The sequence below is a fragment of the Phyllostomus discolor genome, chromosome 5 (assembly GCF_004126475.2).
Source record: "Phyllostomus discolor isolate MPI-MPIP mPhyDis1 chromosome 5, mPhyDis1.pri.v3, whole genome shotgun sequence".
NCBI classification, from domain to species: Eukaryota; Metazoa; Chordata; class Mammalia; order Chiroptera; family Phyllostomidae; genus Phyllostomus; species Phyllostomus discolor.
Genome location: NC_040907.2, coordinates 155,145,265 through 155,162,785, shown reverse-complemented (window position 1 = coordinate 155,162,785; position 17,521 = coordinate 155,145,265). Strand labels below are relative to the sequence as shown.

Sequence of the window (17,521 nt, the reverse complement as noted above, 5' to 3'; positions counted from 1 at the left end):
AATTTTATTGTCACTGTAGCTAAGCATTAGGTAGACTCTCTGGATAGAGTTCAAAAGTCTGTCATAGTAATGCTGAGATGTATTAGGTAAGATCATAGGAAAACTCATATGAAGAATCGTGTGAAGATAATGATTTAAGAAAATCTCACCTTTTACCTTCACATAACTGTGTAGACTTACGGCAGATTTTATCCCGTGTTAGTGATAATATGGTTATTTCATTGTGTTTACATTTTTAGATGAATAAAGTTTTGCGTGACCCTTGCTGAAAGTATAAGTTGAATTTTTAAAATAAGATGTATTTTGTTTAATCCATGAGTGACTCAAGAGAGTACTTGGATTTTTTTCTGCAAATAATTTGAAGAAAAAAATATGGGGAAAATCTTTTCTTTAATTATTAGCTCTAATTTATCAGGAAAGAGAAAGAATAATGACTTTTTAAAAAATAAAAAAAACTTTTTTAAAGATTTTATTTCTTTATTTTTAGAGAGAGGGGATGGGAGGAAGAAAGAAAGGGAGAGAAACATCTGTGTGAGAGAAACATTGATTGGTTGCCTCTTGCACGCTCGTAAATGGTGACCTGGCCTGCAACCCAGGCATGTGCTCTTACTGGGAATCAAACCAGCAACCTTTCGGTTTGTGGGAGGACACCCAGCCCACTGAGCCACACCAGTGAGTGCTTAATGTTTTGATGTAACTCCATACTGCTTTCCACAGTGGCTGCACCAATCTGCACTCCCACCAATAGTGCAGAAGTGTTCTCTGTTCTCCACGTCCTCCCCAGCACTTGCTCTTTGTTGATTTACTTATGATAGCCATTATGACAGGTGTGAGGTGATATTTCATTGTGGTTTTAATTTGCATTTTTCTGATGATTTGTGACATTTAGCATTTTTTCTTTTTTTCTTTTTTTTTTTAAACATAATTTTTTAAAAGATTTTATTCATTTATTTTTTTTAGAGAGGGAAGGGAGGGAGAAAGAGAGAGAGAGAGAAACATCAATGTGCGGTTGCTGGGGGTTATGGCCTGCAACCCAGGAATGTACCCTGGCTGGGAATCAAACCTGGGACACTTTGGTTCCCAGCCTGTGCTCAATCCACTGAGCTACACCAGCCAGGGCTAGCATTTTTTCATATGTCTATTGGCCATCTGTATGTCCTCTTTGGAGAAGGGTCTATTTCAGATTCTTGGCACATTTTTAAATTGGGGTGTTTGATTTTTTGGTGGTGTTTTACAAGTTTTTAAAATAAATTTGGATTTTAACCCTATCAGTGTATCATTGGTGAATATGTTCTTCCATTCAGTGGGTTGTCTTTTTATTTTGTTAATGGCTTCCTTTGCTATGCAAAAACTTTTTATTTCCCTTGCCTAGGAAGATATATCAGAAAAAAATACTGTTGTAAGCAATGTCCGAGATTTTACTGCCTGTCAAAGTAATTTTTTATTTTAAAAATACTTTATTTATTTATTTTTAGAGCTGGGGGAGGAAGAGAGAGAGGGAGAGAAGTATTGAAGTGCAAGAGATTTATTTATTTTTTTAGAGAGGGGAAGGGAGGGAGAAAGACAGAGACATCTATGTGCAATAGAAGCATCAATTGGTTGCTGCTTACATGCCCCCAACTAGTATTCAAACCAGCAACCTTGCAGTTTGCGGAGTGACGCCCAACTCACTGAGCCACACCAGTCAGGGCTGGACACGTTTTAAAATCACTGCCATTTTTACCCATCCCTTCCACTTTTATGTTTTTGTCATTATTATTATTATTTTTATTTTCTTATCCTCACCGTTGGACATACTTACTGATTTTAGAGAGAGGGGAAGGGAGAGGGAGAGAGAGGAGAGAAACATCGATGTGAGAAACATAAATCAGTTGCCTCTCATACACACCCCAGCTGGGGGCTGAACCCATAACCTAGGCATGTCCCCTGACTGGGAATTGAACCTGTTACCTTCCAGTGTACAGGAGATACTCCAACCAATTGAACCATACTGGCCTGGGCAATTTTTGTCATTTTTTCATTCTTTTGTGCATGTGTGTGTGTGTGTGTGTGTGTGTCCCTTAATTTATGTTGTAATTACACATGATTTTCCTACTGTTTGGCTTTTAACTTTTGTACTAGTTTTGGTTCTAAACTAGTTGTATGTCTTTTGCTTTTGTTATGTGTTTGCCTGTATCTGTGAGAATTTTTTCTTTACTGTATTTTCTTATTCATAGTATTGATTTTGCCCTGACTGGTGTGGCTCAGTGGACTGAGTGCTGGCCTGTGAACCAAAAGGCCACAGGTTTGATTCCCAGTCAGGGCACACGCTTGGGTTGCAGCCCAGGTCCCCAGTCGGGGGTGTGCGAGAAGCAACCAATTGATGTTTCTCTCATAGTATTGATTTTTTTTCTTTTTCTTAAAGAAGTTCCTTTACCATTTTTGGTAATACTAGTTTGGTGGTGATCAACTCCTTCAGCTTTTTCTTGTCTGGGAAGCTCTCTGTCTCTAAATGATAGCCTTGCTGTGTAGAGTAATCTTGATTGCAAGTCCTTACTCTTCATCACTTTTGTGCCAGTCCTTTCAGGCCTGTGATATTTTTGCTGAGAAATTAGCAACAGTCTTATGGGAGCTTCTTTGTAGGTAAATGCTTTTTTTTTTTTTCCTTGCTGGTTTTAAGATTCTCTCTTTTGTCTTTAACCTTTGGCATTTAAATGATGTGTCTTGGTGTGGCCTGTTTGGGTTCATTTTGTTTGGGACTGCACTTTTTGGACTTGTGTGTCCTTTGCTAGGTCAGGGAAGTTTTCATCCATTGTTTCTTCAAATAGGTATTTCATTCCTTGCTGTCTCTCTTCTTCTGGTACCTCTTGTTATGCTTCATGTTGTCCCCGAGGTCCCTTAAACTATCCTCATTTTTTAAATTCTTTTTTTTCTTTTTGCTGTTATGATTGGTGTTCTTTGCTAATCTGTTTATCTAGTGTATTCTTCATTTCAGTTATTGTTTTCTTCATTTCTAAATAGTTCTTTTTGTTTTTATCTCCTTTTTTTGTTTCTCATCTTCTTGTTGAGGTTCTTACTGACATAATCTGTTCCTCCCCTAACTTCATTAAGCAGCCTCATGGCCTGTTTTTGAACTCTGGATCTGGTAGATTGCTTGTCTCTATTGTGTTTAGTTGTGTTTCTGGAGACTTGTCTTGTTCTTTCATTTGGGGCATATTTCTTTGTCTCATTTTGGCTGCCTCCTCCTGTTTGTTTCTGTGTATTAGGTAATTTGCTGTGTCTCCCAATCTTGGCAGAGTGACCTTATGTAGTAGGTGTCCTGTGGGGCTCAGTGGTACAATCTCCCTGTTGATCTAACCTGGGTGCTCCAGAAGTGTCTCTTGTGTAGGTTGTGTTTATCCTCCTATTGTAGTTGAGTCTTGATTGCTGTTCGTCCATCAGTGAGTGGGATTGACCCTTGGGCCGACTGGCTATAACAACTGACCTTGACAGCAGCAGAGAAGCTGCTGTGTGGGGGCTGACCTCATGGAGTGGGATTTGATTTAGCAGCGCTCTGGTGCCTACCAGGTCCACCCTTTGGGTGTATTTGCCATGCTAATTTGATGGGTCTCTGTGTGGTCTGAAGTCGGCCACCCAGTGTGGTGGTTCTGGGGCCTCTTGGGAGGGGTTGTGGTGCAGGTCAGGATCAGCCATGCCTGTGTCTGGCCCAGGGGCACCTGGTTGTAGTTGCAAAGTGAGCTATGGTTGGTAGATGCCTGTGGCTTGGAGGACCCTTGGAGTGGTTATACCCTGAACTGAGGCTGGCTGCCACTAGTGCAGGGCTTGGGGCTACTTGGCCAAGGAACACATGGCACACAGAGACCGACCGCTGCTTGTCTGCAGTTTGTAGACATTGGACAGATTTTAGTCTGCAGTGTAGGCCCAGGCTGCTTGTGTGGATTAGCTTCTCAAAGGTTCAGGCTAGGAGTGTGAATCGGATGGGCTTGGTTGGGTCTCCAAATCACCAAGGTGGAGAGAGAGCCCTATTAGCCAGGTTAATGGAGACTCAGATTTGGTGACCACTTGGGCCTTCAGGCTTTGTGCGGGAGGGCTCAACAGAGGAACAGTGGCAGTTGCTGGCCCTTTAGTCCGGGAGAAAGTTGTCCCTTTAGCCTGTGCCCTGAAAGCAATTTAGTTCCTCTCCATATGTTTCTGAAATTTTTTGAGCTATTCCTACTTGGAGCTTAGAGCAAGTGTTTGTGAATCTGTGCTCTTGCCTTTTAAGATGACACCTGTGTCTACAAGAGCCCTCCATCTCACGGGGACTGAGTCCCTGCTGATTTTGACAGACAGCTGTTGTGGGAACTCCTCTCCCCGTATGGGGCTGGGACCTGCAAAGTAAGATGCCCCTTCCGATTCATCCCCTGCACGTGGTTGTGGGACCAGTCCATTTGCATCTCAAGCCCCACTACCAGTCTTGAGGTGGCTTGTTCTTTATATCCTTAGTTATAGGAGTTCTGTTCAGTGAGGCTGGTGGTTCTCAAGGGTGCTGGTTCTCTAATTTTGTTGTTATTTTGATGTGGTTGTGGGAGGAGGCAGGCATAGCATTTACCTACTATGCCATCTTGACTGGAAGTCCCTACTTACTTCTTTAGTAAGAATTTACTTCCCCTGTAAGTTTTTAAAAGGTTTTATTTATTTATTATTAGAGAGGGTAAGAGAGGGAGAAAGAGAGGGAAAGAAACACCAATGTGTGGTTGCCTCTCACACACCCCCAACCGGGGACCTGGCCCGCAACCCAGGCATGTGCCCTGACTGGGAAACGACCTGGCTACCCTGGCTACCCTTTGGTTTACAGGCCAACGTTCAATCCACTGAGCTACACCAGCAGGGGTGCCTGTAATTTTTTAAAAACAAAATTTACTTGAGTAACATTGATTAATACTATTAAGCAAATTTCAGGTGTACAACTTTTTAATATGACATCTATATACTCTATTGTATGTCTAGCTGCTTTTTAATGTTTTCTCTTTATCACAGTTTTTAAGGAATTTGATTTTGATGTGTGTTGGTGAAAGCCCAAAAAGTCTAAGTTCAGGATTGATTACAAAGAACTGACACATAGCCTTATTCAAATTCATAAGAACAACTTATGGTATTTTGCTCTATATAATGTGCACCCACATTTTTGGCCCAAACTTTCAGGGAAAAAAATCTTTTGTTTTAATTTTTTAAATTCAATTTTTAATTTATATTTAGATACTTGTTTTTAGTATTATAAAGGAACTTTAGTATTTATTTTTGAACATTATGGTACAAGAAATTTTATGTAACATAATTATAAGACATGAGTGGATACAAGGTATTTGAGGTACTACCCATGTATAATGCACATCTGATTTTTCCTTCAAAAATTTGGGCAAAAAAGTACACATTATACACAGCAAAATATGGTACATAGGCAGAGCAGCTGCTTGTTCCCAGTGGTGGCTGGCTGGGAAGAAATCCATTCCCCTCTCAGGACAGGGTGTTTTTTTTATAGGGGGTTAATAGTAAAACCATATGGTGGGTAGTCATGGTAGACCACCATGAACAACAATGCATTTCTGAGTTAACAGATAACATCAGGCAGTTACCACGCTCTGTACATTCATTAACTTCCTTCCTTAGGCGAATGACCTTTGGGCGGCATTCCTGCTTTCTGGGTAGTCAGCCAAGCCAGAGGCTACAGAGGGTTAAACAGTCACAGAGGTTAAACAGAGTCCAGCATTTCCCAGGTGCCTTTACTGCTGGAGCTATGTTGCATCTCTAACCTATCCTACAATGTGCCCTGGTGTGATTTTCTTGTTTCTTGTGCTTGGAGTTGGCTATTTTCTTGGATCTGTGGATTTATAGTCTTCATTAAACTTGGTTATTTTTTACCCACTATTTAATATTTTTTTGTCTTCCTTTGTGGCCTCCAATTACATGTATATTGACCTGCTTGAAACCATTGCATAGCTCACTGATGCTCTGTCAATTTCTTTTAGTCTTTTTTTCTATTTTAGTTTGGATAGTTTCTATTGCTATGCTTTCAAGTTCAGTCATCTTCAGTGTCTAATCTGCCCTTGATCCTATCTAGAGTATTTCTCTTTTCAGATACTGTAATTGTCATTTCTAGATATTTGATTTGAGTTTCTTTTTTTAGTTTTCATGTTTGTATTTAATGTTTTCAGCCTTTGTATTGTTTGAATTATACATGTTATTCAATTATAGTAACAGCTTTGAGAATTAATTCTATCACTTGTGTCATTTACGGGTTTGTTTCTCCTCGTTGTGGATTATATTTTCTGTTTCTTTGAATGCTGCTGATTTTATAAATTTTATCTTCTTGGATGCTGGATATTTTTATGTTTATGTGAATCTTCTTGAGCTGTTTTTTGTCATGGTAAGTTGCTTGGAAGCAGTTTGATCTTTGCAGGTCTTTTAACCTTTGGTAGGCAGGACCAGAACGGTGTTAGTCTAGATACTTTTGCCCTACTATAGTCTCAAAACCACTCCAACTACTTTACTTAATACTGTGTAACTAGTTCTTGGGTGATTGGTACAGGAACTATATCCCCAGCCTTGTGAGCTTCAGAGATTGTTCCTTTAAATCTTTGGGCTGGTTCTCTTCCAGGACTTGTGGTTTTCTCATCGCACAATCAATATGCAGATAAGATAAGAGGGTTTACCCTTTGCAGATCTCCTAATTAATTTTTTTAAAGACTTTATTTATTCGTAGAGAGGAAGGAGGGAGAAAGAGAGGGGAAGAAGAGAGGGAGACAAACATCGATATGTGAGAGAAACATCAACTGATAGCCTCTTACACACCCCCAAACTGGAGACCCGCCCACAACCCAGGCCTGTACCCTGACCTGGAGTTGAATCAGTGACCTTTCAGTTCATAGGCCAACGCTCAATCCACTGAGCCACACCAGCCAGGGTAGATCTGCTAATTTTTAAGTACAAAAAGTAAGAAGTAGACTTCTGTGATACTGTTTGAGATTTTTGAAAATTTGAATGTGTCTGAGGTATTAACACTAAATAAATTTTATTTTCTATGCTTTATTTTATTTATTATAATTGCTGTAGAAATTTGGTTGGAATCTTTCTTTAATGGCATGACTATTCTGGGATCTCTTAATTTATCACAGAATACAAATTTCACTTCTGAGTGTTATTTAAACTTATGTAAGGTAATAGTCCTGGTCTACTCTCCCACCCCTACCAAAAATGAAAAAAAAAAAAAAATCATTGCAGTTCAGTTGTAACACTTGACTTTTAAAAATTCTCCTTTTTTGGTTGACAGAATAGTCTGGATTTGCTACATGAATTTTTCAAAATAAAAAGCCTTCAGTATATTTAGATTAAATTATAATAATCTAGCAAATAACTTCTCAAGTTAATTTTATACTTGAATAAGATTTTATCTGGGCTTTTTTGTAAGTACCAGTGCTTTTATTCTATAAACACTGTTTGAAAATCTTAATTACTTAAAAAATATTACAGACCAAGTACATGAGCATATCCAATAGAATTGAAAACTGGCATTCAAGCAAATACATTGTTAAATACATGCTCATAGTAAAGCTATTTATAATAGCCAAAAAGGTGGAAATAGTCCAAATATCCATCAACAGAAGAACGGATAAACATTTTATGGTATATAAATGCAGAGGAATATTTATTATTCAGCCATAACAAAGATGAAGTGTCTGAGACATAGTACAACATGGATGGAACTTGAAAATATGCAAAGTGAAAGAAGGTTGATACAAAAGGTTACATATTGTATGATTCTATTTATGTGAAATTTCCAGAGTAGATAAATCCATAGAGGCAGAATCCAGAGTGGTGCTTGTCAGAGGCTGAGGGTTAGGGGAAATGAGAAGAAACTTCTTAATGGGTAAAGGGTTTTAGTTTGTAGTGATGGAAATATTTTGGAACTTGATAAAGGTGGTGGTTGCCTAACATAATTAATGTACTAATACCATTGACTTACTTTAAAATAATTTTCTTATGAGAATTTTGCCTCAATAAATTACTTAAAAAGCTATAAAGATGGTTTATTTAAAAATTGACTTAATGTCATAAATGGTTAGCATTTTCAAAATTGGAAATAAATTGGGTTGCAGATGTTTTCACATATATTGGTATTTTAACTTTTGTCAGTTACAGGTAACATTCAATATTCTATTAGTTTCAGGTGTATTGCATAATAGCTAGACATTTATATAACTTAACAAAATGATCCCCCTGGATAAGACCTGGCAATGTATGTAGCTATTACAATATTATTGATTATATTCCCTATGTTGTACTTTACATCCTCATGACTGTTTCATAACTGCCAATTTATCTTGCTTAATCCCTTCCCTGTTTTCTTCCAGTCCTTCAACCTTCCTTCTTTTGGCAACTTGGTATCTATAAGTCCATTTGTTTGTTTGTTTTAGCAAAAACAAAAATGTATGTTTTATTATCAGAGACAATGAATTAAATCAGAAAATACAGATAAATACAAAAGAAGTTATAAAGCATAATAAATTTTTTCCAGAAATGGAAAAATCACCCCAAATAGTTTTAGGTATATGTTTTAGTAGTAGTTAGTGTCTAATAAGAAAGTCAATTTTATATGTTCTATTTAGCTGTATTAAATGATTTTTAAGTTTAAAAGAGGAGATAATTCTGATCATTTTTAATGTTGGCACTCAAAAACAAAGATATAGCAGAAAAGAAAAATAAATGAGAGACAAAATGATTTGCAAAATGTAGTAGCTTATGAATGTAGATTCCAGTTGTAGTAATGGTGACACACACATTCTCACAGCACACAAACACACCCCAGGCCCCTAGTAAGTCTGTTTTACCAAACATTGGTACTTTAATAAAATGTTATAATTTTTATGTTTAAAAGGATATTTTCCATTTTTAAAAATACTTATTTTAGAGGGAGGGAAAGGGAGGGAGGAAGAGAGCAAGAGAAACGTCAGTATGCAAGACATGTATCAGTTGTCTCTTTTCGATTGGTTGTCTCTTGCACACCCCCCAACCAGGGACCCAGCCTATAACCCAGTCACGTGCCCTGACTGGGAATCGAACCTGTGACCTTTCAGTTCTCAGGTTGGTACTCAGTCTACTGAGTCATTCCAGCCAGGGCAACGATATTTTTCATTTCTTACTTAAAACTATTTACAGATGAAAATCTTAAAAATATAAATAAAACCTAGAATAGTGCCTAGTGTTAAAGTATTTAAGGTAGACACTTAGCTGCTCACCTTGGTTTAGATGTTCACTAATGAGATGAAATGTTTTAGTTTATTTCTTCTAGTCTTTTATACCAGCTGAAAAATAATTTTTATATAAAAGTGTAAAAGTATGATACAATTAGAAATCAACACAATTCATTATTTACCATTGGGCTTGGTATGTTGATCAGGATTTTAAAATTGTTTACACATTTTGAAACATGTAAACTGAAAATTACATATTTCCATAAACCTGTGGTCTCAGTCCTTTTTCTAGAATTTAGGATTGAAGTTAGTTATGCTTTATTATTTTGCAATGATACATATGATCTTTCTGTGTAGAAATCACTATATAAAACAATTTTCTAAATTTACATAGTTTAGATGTATCAGTATGTATTTTTAGTATATTTGCCATATTCAGTATCCTTAAATAGATAATTATATCAGGCATTTGCAAGTTAGAGTTTTTCTAATTAAAAAAAAATCAGTTATTAGCCTATAGGTGCCAGTATTAAGCTTACTAAATTATAATACTGATTTTCTTCTCTAGAATTCGGCATACCATTAAAATGACAACCTCCTGGAGTGACCGGTTACAGAATGCAGCAGATCTGCCTGCTAACATGGATAAGCAGGCCTTGAAAAAGTATCGGCGAGAAGCCTATCATCGGTAAGTATTTTGTGTTCAAAACAACTATATAAAGTGAGCACATATTATTGTCATATTTTTAAGAGAAATATTGGTTAGACTTTTTTTAAAAAAGATTTTATTTATTCTTAGAGAAAGGGGAAGGGAGGGAGAAAGAGAGGGAAAGAAACATCAATGTGTGGTTGCCTGTCATGCGCCCCTTACTGGGGACCTGGCCTGTAACCCAGGCATGTGCCGTGACTGGGAATCAAACCAACGACCCTTCTGGCAGTCATTCCACTGAGCTACACCAGCCAGGGCTTATTATTGTCATTTTATAGATGATGAAATTAATGTACAGAGAAATTATTTTACAGAGAAAATAATTTAGTTTATATAGTGAGTTAATGGTTCAAACGTAGTCCAGAGTCTACCAGGAGTGTCCAACCCATGGGCCGAATGCGGCCCAGAATGGCTATGAATGTGGCCCAACACAAAACCATAAATCTACTTAAAACCCTTTTTTGTTCATCAGTTTTTGTTAGCGTTTGTGTATTTAATGTGTGGCCCAAGACAACTGTTCTTCTTCAAGTGTGGCCCAGAGATGCCTAAAGGTTAGACACCCCTGGTAGACTTTTAACCACGAGCACACCATACTGCTGCTGCTGCCTTTCTTTGTAAATTTCTCACTGCTGCTTAATAAAAGTGCTTAATGGCAGAAAGTCTTCAGCTGCTAGAAAATTGTACCTTAATAAGAATGAAATTCTTAATTGATATATACCATACCATAAACTGATTATAATTTTTAAGTTGATTTTTAAAATTGTGTCTGCTAGCTACTGTGTGTCAAATTGAATGTGGGTAACTCTGAGTATTAGCAATGTTTTCTTATATTAACACTTTAAAAATTTCCTCAAATTATTTTTCCTTTAAATGTTTAAAAAATATTTTTGATTTACTTGTCACTTTTAGTAGATTCAATTAAATAGCTACCTCTCCCTAAATCTTAAGTAGCTTAGATACTTGGAAGTAGGTACTGCATTTAGGAATTACTTGTTTTTAGATAGAAGTTGTAAGTTTATACTTTCCGTGAACTTACAGAGTAGAAAGATCTGGGCCCTACTAGAACTGTGTCTACTTCCTATTTTAAGGAAATCAGGAATAAGAAAATGCTTGGTGTACTGGTAATGCAAAAATGCTGTATGAGAACTCTAGGCAGTCAGCAGCAGTTCGTAATTACTTACCTGTTTTGGGGCTAGATGCAGGGGTGTCCAGCCTTTTGGTGTCTCTGGGCCACAGTAGAAGAAGAAGAGCTGTCTTGGGCCACACATTAAATACCTTGCAACACGTAGTCACACAAAAAATCTCATAATGTTTACAGGTTGGACACCTCTGGGAGGAAAGAGGAAATACCACTTTTAAAATCTTGTTGGAAAGATGTCTAAAGTATTAGTTTATACAGGTAACTTAAAATAATTCTGACGAAAAAATAATTCTGATTCCATTCTTCTGTGTATACAAAGCTAGGTCAGAATTAGGTAACATTTTAGTATTTCAGAAGAATTAATATTTTGAAGAGAATAGTTATTTGATATTGAATGATTTTGAAAGTTAATTATTATATTAATAGTTGCCTTTTAAAGTAGACTGGTGACATTTGCTTGATGGTAGATCACTCACTATGTAGCTTTTGAAAAATCTTATTTACCAAAACATTAAAGTTTGTGTTATTAAAAATAATATAAGGACAAGTATTATAAATACTAATACTTCATAATAATCTTTGAAAACTTATGTCAAGAGATAGTTCAAGATGAAAAATAAAAACCAGCTTTCAGAAGTAAAAAGCTTTATATTCAAATCAATTAATTTGTGGTATACAGAAACTTTGATCACTTTTCTGGATAACCCTCCTGTCAGCCTGTGTCACATTCTTGGGAGGATGCAGATGGTGAACTCTCAACATCCCGGAATGTGCTAATTTTTGCACTCTTGAATTTAAAACATGTGTACTGTTCCCCACCCCCCAAATTTCAAATAATCTTTTCTGATTTTTTCTTTTTGATTTTTATGTTCATTGGGAATGCTCATAACTTCTACATTCTCAATTTGGTGTGGTTAAAGGGGTTTTATGTTTTCTCACCACTCAAAACAATTTCAAGTATTTGCTGAATGGGTTGAACAACAGCTTCATGCAGTGGAAGTCATCCTTTTTCATCAGCTTCTTCCAGCGAATATTTATATTTCTCATACTCCTGGAGCTCAAGAATGTGACCTGAGGTAAACATGTGGGCTGACAATAAATCTCTGTCTTGACAAGACAGAAGCTCCAGTCCAACCCACTGTTGGCAGTGTACTCATTTACTTTGTTTTATGGCTCCCAGTTTTCTGTTTTGATCACTTATTGGTGCAAGTCTACCAAAGAAAGAAAAATAAGCCATATTTATACTGGTGGTATGCTTCAAGGAACCAAAAGATTTAATTTATATTGAATTTTTGTACATAATTTTAATAATCAAGATTTAGGAAATACACACAACTGATTTTATCTGCTTTAAAAATGTAAATGTAAAGTCAAATACAGAGTGTATTTATGACACATTGGATGTAGGAACATTTGTGAAGGTGACAGAATACAAGGTTATAACTCTATCTCTGAAATTAGTTCTAGGCCGTGTAAAAGAAGTGGACAGTTGGAGGCAGTCAGAAGAGCTGGGTTCAGGTTTTGTGACTTGTGATTCTGGGGAGGCCATTTTGCCTCTCTGGGTGGTTCTTCATCTGTAAACAGATGGCATTAAATAGGAAGATCTCTAAGGTTTCTTCCAACTTTAAAAACTCTAGGCTCGCCCTGGCTGGAGTAGCTCAGTGGATTGAGCGCGGGCTGTGAACCAAAGCATCGCAGGTTCGATTCCCAGTCAGGGCACATGCCTGGGTTATAGGCCATGGCCCCCAGCAACCACACATTGATGTTTCTCTCTCTCCCTCCCTTCCTCCCTTCCCTCTCTAAAAATAAATAAATAAAATCTTTTTAAAAAGTTAAAAAAAAAAAACAAAAACTCTAGGCTCAATAAATGTTTCTTGCTTTGAACTTAATAATTGCTCACTTGGGAGCTTATGATCCACAACTGCATGTTAGAGTCTTTAAAAAAAAATTTTTTAAGATTTTATTTATTTATTTTTTTGGAGAGGGAAGGGAGGGATAAAGAGAGAGAGAGAGAGAAACATCAATGTGCGGTTGCTGGGGGCCGTGGCCTGCAACCCAGGCATATGCCCTGACTGGGAATCAAACCTGCAATGCTTTGGTTTGCAGCCCGAGCTCAATCCACTGAGCTACGCCAGCCAGGGCTAAAATTTTTATTTATTGATTTTAGAGAGAGGAAAGGAGACAGGAAGACAAAGAGATTTGTCCCACTTAGTTATGCATTCATTTGTTGATTCTTATATGTGCCCTGACTGGGGAGTGAACCTGCAACCTTGGCACATCAGGATGGTGCTCTAACCCAAAGGTGGCAAACACAAGGCCCATGGGCCAATTGTGTTATCCGGCCTGGCACTTTTTCCTACTGGGTGGCAGCGGGCAGTGTTAGAGTCTTTAATCAACTGATCTGCAAGCGTTTACTGAACTAACTCCTACTAGTCACTGGCTCAGGTCATGGTATCAGCCCTCCTGACAGTTCTCTAGTGTGTGTTTATTCAAAGGAAACAGGGTATTTCATAACAAATTAATCTAACTCTATCAAATAGAAACATCTGCTGGCTATGTAGCATTTCTAGATGTTTAGGCTGCTGTTATTTCTTAAACCCTGAAAAGGTAAAAACGTTTCAGGTTCCCATCAAAGTGAAGACTCAAAATCAGTCAGTGGTACTAATGATTCTGTGCAGTGTGTGAGACATGCTGCTAGATATGCATGGGAATTAAAGTGAAACAGTGTTTACATGTATCCATATGAAAGAAACATATAAGGTGCATTTGGAAGAGATTTATATGGATGGAGGTGTTTTATACTTGCTATTTAATTATTTGCTCTGTCTTTTTCTATAAAGTATACATTTGGTTACGATGTGACATCAGTGGAAACAAGGGCTAGAATTATGCAATGAAGTGAGATCATGTGGTATAAACACCAAGTGTCCTAATTGTATTTAATGTCATATCCTGAGTGTACTTCTGACTCATTTGGAATGATATTTCCTGGAAGATTTTAGACAGGCTCATTGCTCAACGTTCTTCATATAGTAGTAAATTCTGAAATAATATAAGTAGAAAAAGCACCTTCATAGGTTTGAATTTTTAGATCACTGAAAACATTTTTTTATTGTAGTAAAGTATACACAACGTAAAATTTACCATCTTCACCATTTTTGAGTGATTGATATTAAGTACATTCACATTGTGCATCCCTGTAACTTTTTTCATCTTGTAAAATTGGAACTTTATACCTATTAAATAATAACTCCCCATTCTCCTTGCCCTCCAGCCCCTGACAGACAACCCCTATTATACTTTGTCTTTATGATTTTGACCATTCAGAGTACTTCATATAAGTGGAATCATACAATATTTGTCTTTTTGTGACTGACTTATTTCACTGATCATACAGTTCTCAAGTTTCATTCATTGTAGCATATTGCAAAATTTCCTTTTAATATAAAAAATGAGTTTTTGAACTCTTGTAGCTATTTGCTTTCATTAATTAAAACTTTTAAATTGAAACCATTTAGAAGACATTTATTTTAGCTTCCTAGTTAAGTCAATTTGTAGAGTATTCTGTTTCCAGGGCTTTTTATTAAAGACATTTATTGTGGATGGTAATTTATCATTGGCTCATTTAGGTAGACTATTGTGAACATTTATGATAAACTGTACGTTGTATGTGATGCCTGAGAATTCACTTTCAGAAGAAGGTAAATATTTTTAGTTAAGCAAATAAACATCTAACTTCTAGCTCTTTTCTTGCTTAATGTTTGTCTCCTAAATTTCAATATAGAAATGTTGATCTTGTATCATTAGTAAGAAACCAGCCTTCAAAATGTATCACTGTTCTTCCATTTCCTTGTTATGGTTGTTGAGTCTTCTTGGCTGGTTAATCATCAGGCCAAGCCCTTCATTGCAATATGTTTTGCAATGTGGTCAAGAGATAGGCTGAGCTGCTCAGGTGTTACAGTGGCTTGAGTGGAGGAGGAGGTTAGACTTCTTAAACTGTTCCTTGTTTAACACCTGGATTCTGATAGTGATCAGTACAGATCAGAGTCTGTATCTACCAAATCCAAGAATGGAACAGTTTCATTTCTCATCTGCTTTCCACGTTGACTGTGCCCACGATGCTGAAGTCAGGTATTTGGTTTTGCCTTTTAAAGTTTCGATGATTACAGTATAGAAGAATTTCTACAAGTGAGTTGGCTCTTTCTTTGTGAAAACAGCTTATGAATTCAGAAGTGGGGGTTTTTAAGTCATGTTGAACTGAAAACTGATAGTAATTAGGCTTGTGAATTTTTTATTTACTAGTCTTTTGCTGTATTTTAAAAGAAATTACAGCCACTTTATATTTAAAGTTCTTTGTATACTTATCTGAAATCATTTTTAATTGAAATTTAGGTCTCCAAAGCCATACCATCTCTATTTAAACCTGTTGAACAATAGTTTCTTCTCCAGCAAAAAGAAATTTATTGTAATGCTGAAGGAATAGAAAGGAATTTGAATAAAAATTATTTTGTAGAACCTGCAGCTTAATGCACTAGGAAAATTAGAAATATTGATGATTTTTTTAACCTCAAATTAAAAGCAGACATTAGGTTTTATGCAGACAGGGACTGCCAGTTTGATAAATTGTATTTTTCTCTTAACGGCTTACAGATATCACATGAATGTCATTGAGCTTTTTAGTCCTATTATTCATCAAGTTTAATTAATTTGTCATTTTAGTGTGGATACAGATATTCAAATGGGCAAGTTGTTAAAATTTTAATAGACATTTTATAAATTCAGAATCACACAGGAAATATAGGTTCTCAGGAATGCCAAGGAGTCTTCTTTTTCTTTCTCTTTTTCTTTTTCTTTTCTCTTTTCTGTTCTTTTTCCTTTCCTTTTCTTTCCTTTTTATTTTCCTTTTCCTTTTCTTTTTTCTTTTTTCTTCTCTTCTCTCTTCTTCTTTCTTCTCTTCCTCTTTTTCTTAGATTTTATTTATTTTTACAGGGAGGAAAAGGGAGGGAGAGAAACATCCATCAGTTGCATCTTGCACAGACACCCCCAGCTGGGGACTTGGCCTGCAAACCAGGCATGTTCTCTGATTGGGCATCAGACCAGCAGCATTTTAGTTTGCAGGACGATGCCCAACCCACTGAGTCACGCTACTCAGGGTAGGAGCCATGTTTCTTGAATGATGTACAGATGGCATGTCTCTAGTCAGAATGAGAACGAGGTTGAATATTAGAACTCTGTTAAAAATTTTTGGTTAGTATAACATTCTGATGCTTTGATTAGTGTTTTGTATTTCTAGGGCAGCGATTTTCAACCTTTTTCATCTAATGGCACATATAAACTAATTACTAAAGTTCTGTAGCACACCATAAAGTGTATTTTTTTGCTGATCTGACAAAAAATAGGTATAATTTTTATTTAGTCATACCAGATGGCTATTGTGTTGGTGGTTGTCATTTTTTTTTGACAATCTAAGGGAAAAGTGATCAGGCATTGCATGTTTTAAAAATTCTTGCAGCACACTGTTGAAAATCACTATTCTAGGCAGTGACAGATGAGGATTCAAGGATTAGTAAGATTTTTTAGGCTGTTTATTTCATCCAAAACCTTTCATCTATGGAATACTATTTAGCAATAAAAAGGAATGAACTATTGATATACATAGCTTAGATATATCTTAAGAAAATTATGCTGGGTTAATAAAGCCAGTCTCAAAAGGTTATATATTGTGTGATTTCATATTATAACATACTTGAAATGACAAAAGTAAGAAGATTGAGAGCAGAGTTGTGGTTGCCAGGGATTAGGGATTGCAGTGATACGGATTTATAGAATACACATTCTCTAAACTTTCAAAAGAAGATACTGGATGCAGACACGTTGTCAGTTTGTTTCTTTGTCACCATCCCCTCTATGCTTCCAAAAACAGTGTACCTAGAAGTGAAGAGGAGGAGTGGTGGTGGTGGTGGGGGTGGCAAGGACGAGAGAGAGAATAAAAGATAACAGATCTTTGAAATCCCAAGTCAACAGGCTAAGGAAATGCTTTTCATATTTGGAGAGCATATCTCACTGTCAGGGACTCTTGTGTATGGCTTCTTTTATTCATTGTAATACCTGGGAGACAGATCTACTCATCCATGTTTTGGTGTGTATCAGTGATTTGTTCTTTTTAAGTACTGTGTGGATTCCATTGTATCAGTACACCACAGTTTATTTATTGCTCCTCTGTTGATGAACCTTTGGACTTTTCATAGTTTTTAGCTATTAAGTATAAAGCTATTACAGACCAAGAAAATATTTGTAATCTCACATCTGATAAGGGACTCGTATCTGGGATTTATAAAGGACTTAAAACTTAACAATATGAAAACAGTGCAATAAAGAAACAGGCAAAAGACTGACTTATCTCTACAGACAATATATGTATAGCATAAAAGCACATGTTCAGCATCAGTAGCCATTAGGAAA

General features: G+C 36.6%; 1 protein-coding gene across 3 annotated transcripts in view; it reads left to right on the top strand.

Moving 5' to 3' along the window:
* Positions 1-17,521, top strand: part of NT5C2 (5'-nucleotidase, cytosolic II) — a 147,609-nt gene that overhangs the window by 56,413 nt on the left and 73,675 nt on the right. For all 3 annotated transcript variants that reach the window (XM_028511871.2, XM_036027236.1, XM_028511870.2), the window contains exon 2: positions 9,778-9,897. In XM_028511871.2, coding sequence (XP_028367672.1) covers positions 9,797-9,897 — 101 coding nt within the window. In that variant the 5' untranslated portion in view covers positions 9,778-9,796. The remainder of the gene's footprint in view (positions 1-9,777; positions 9,898-17,521) is intronic.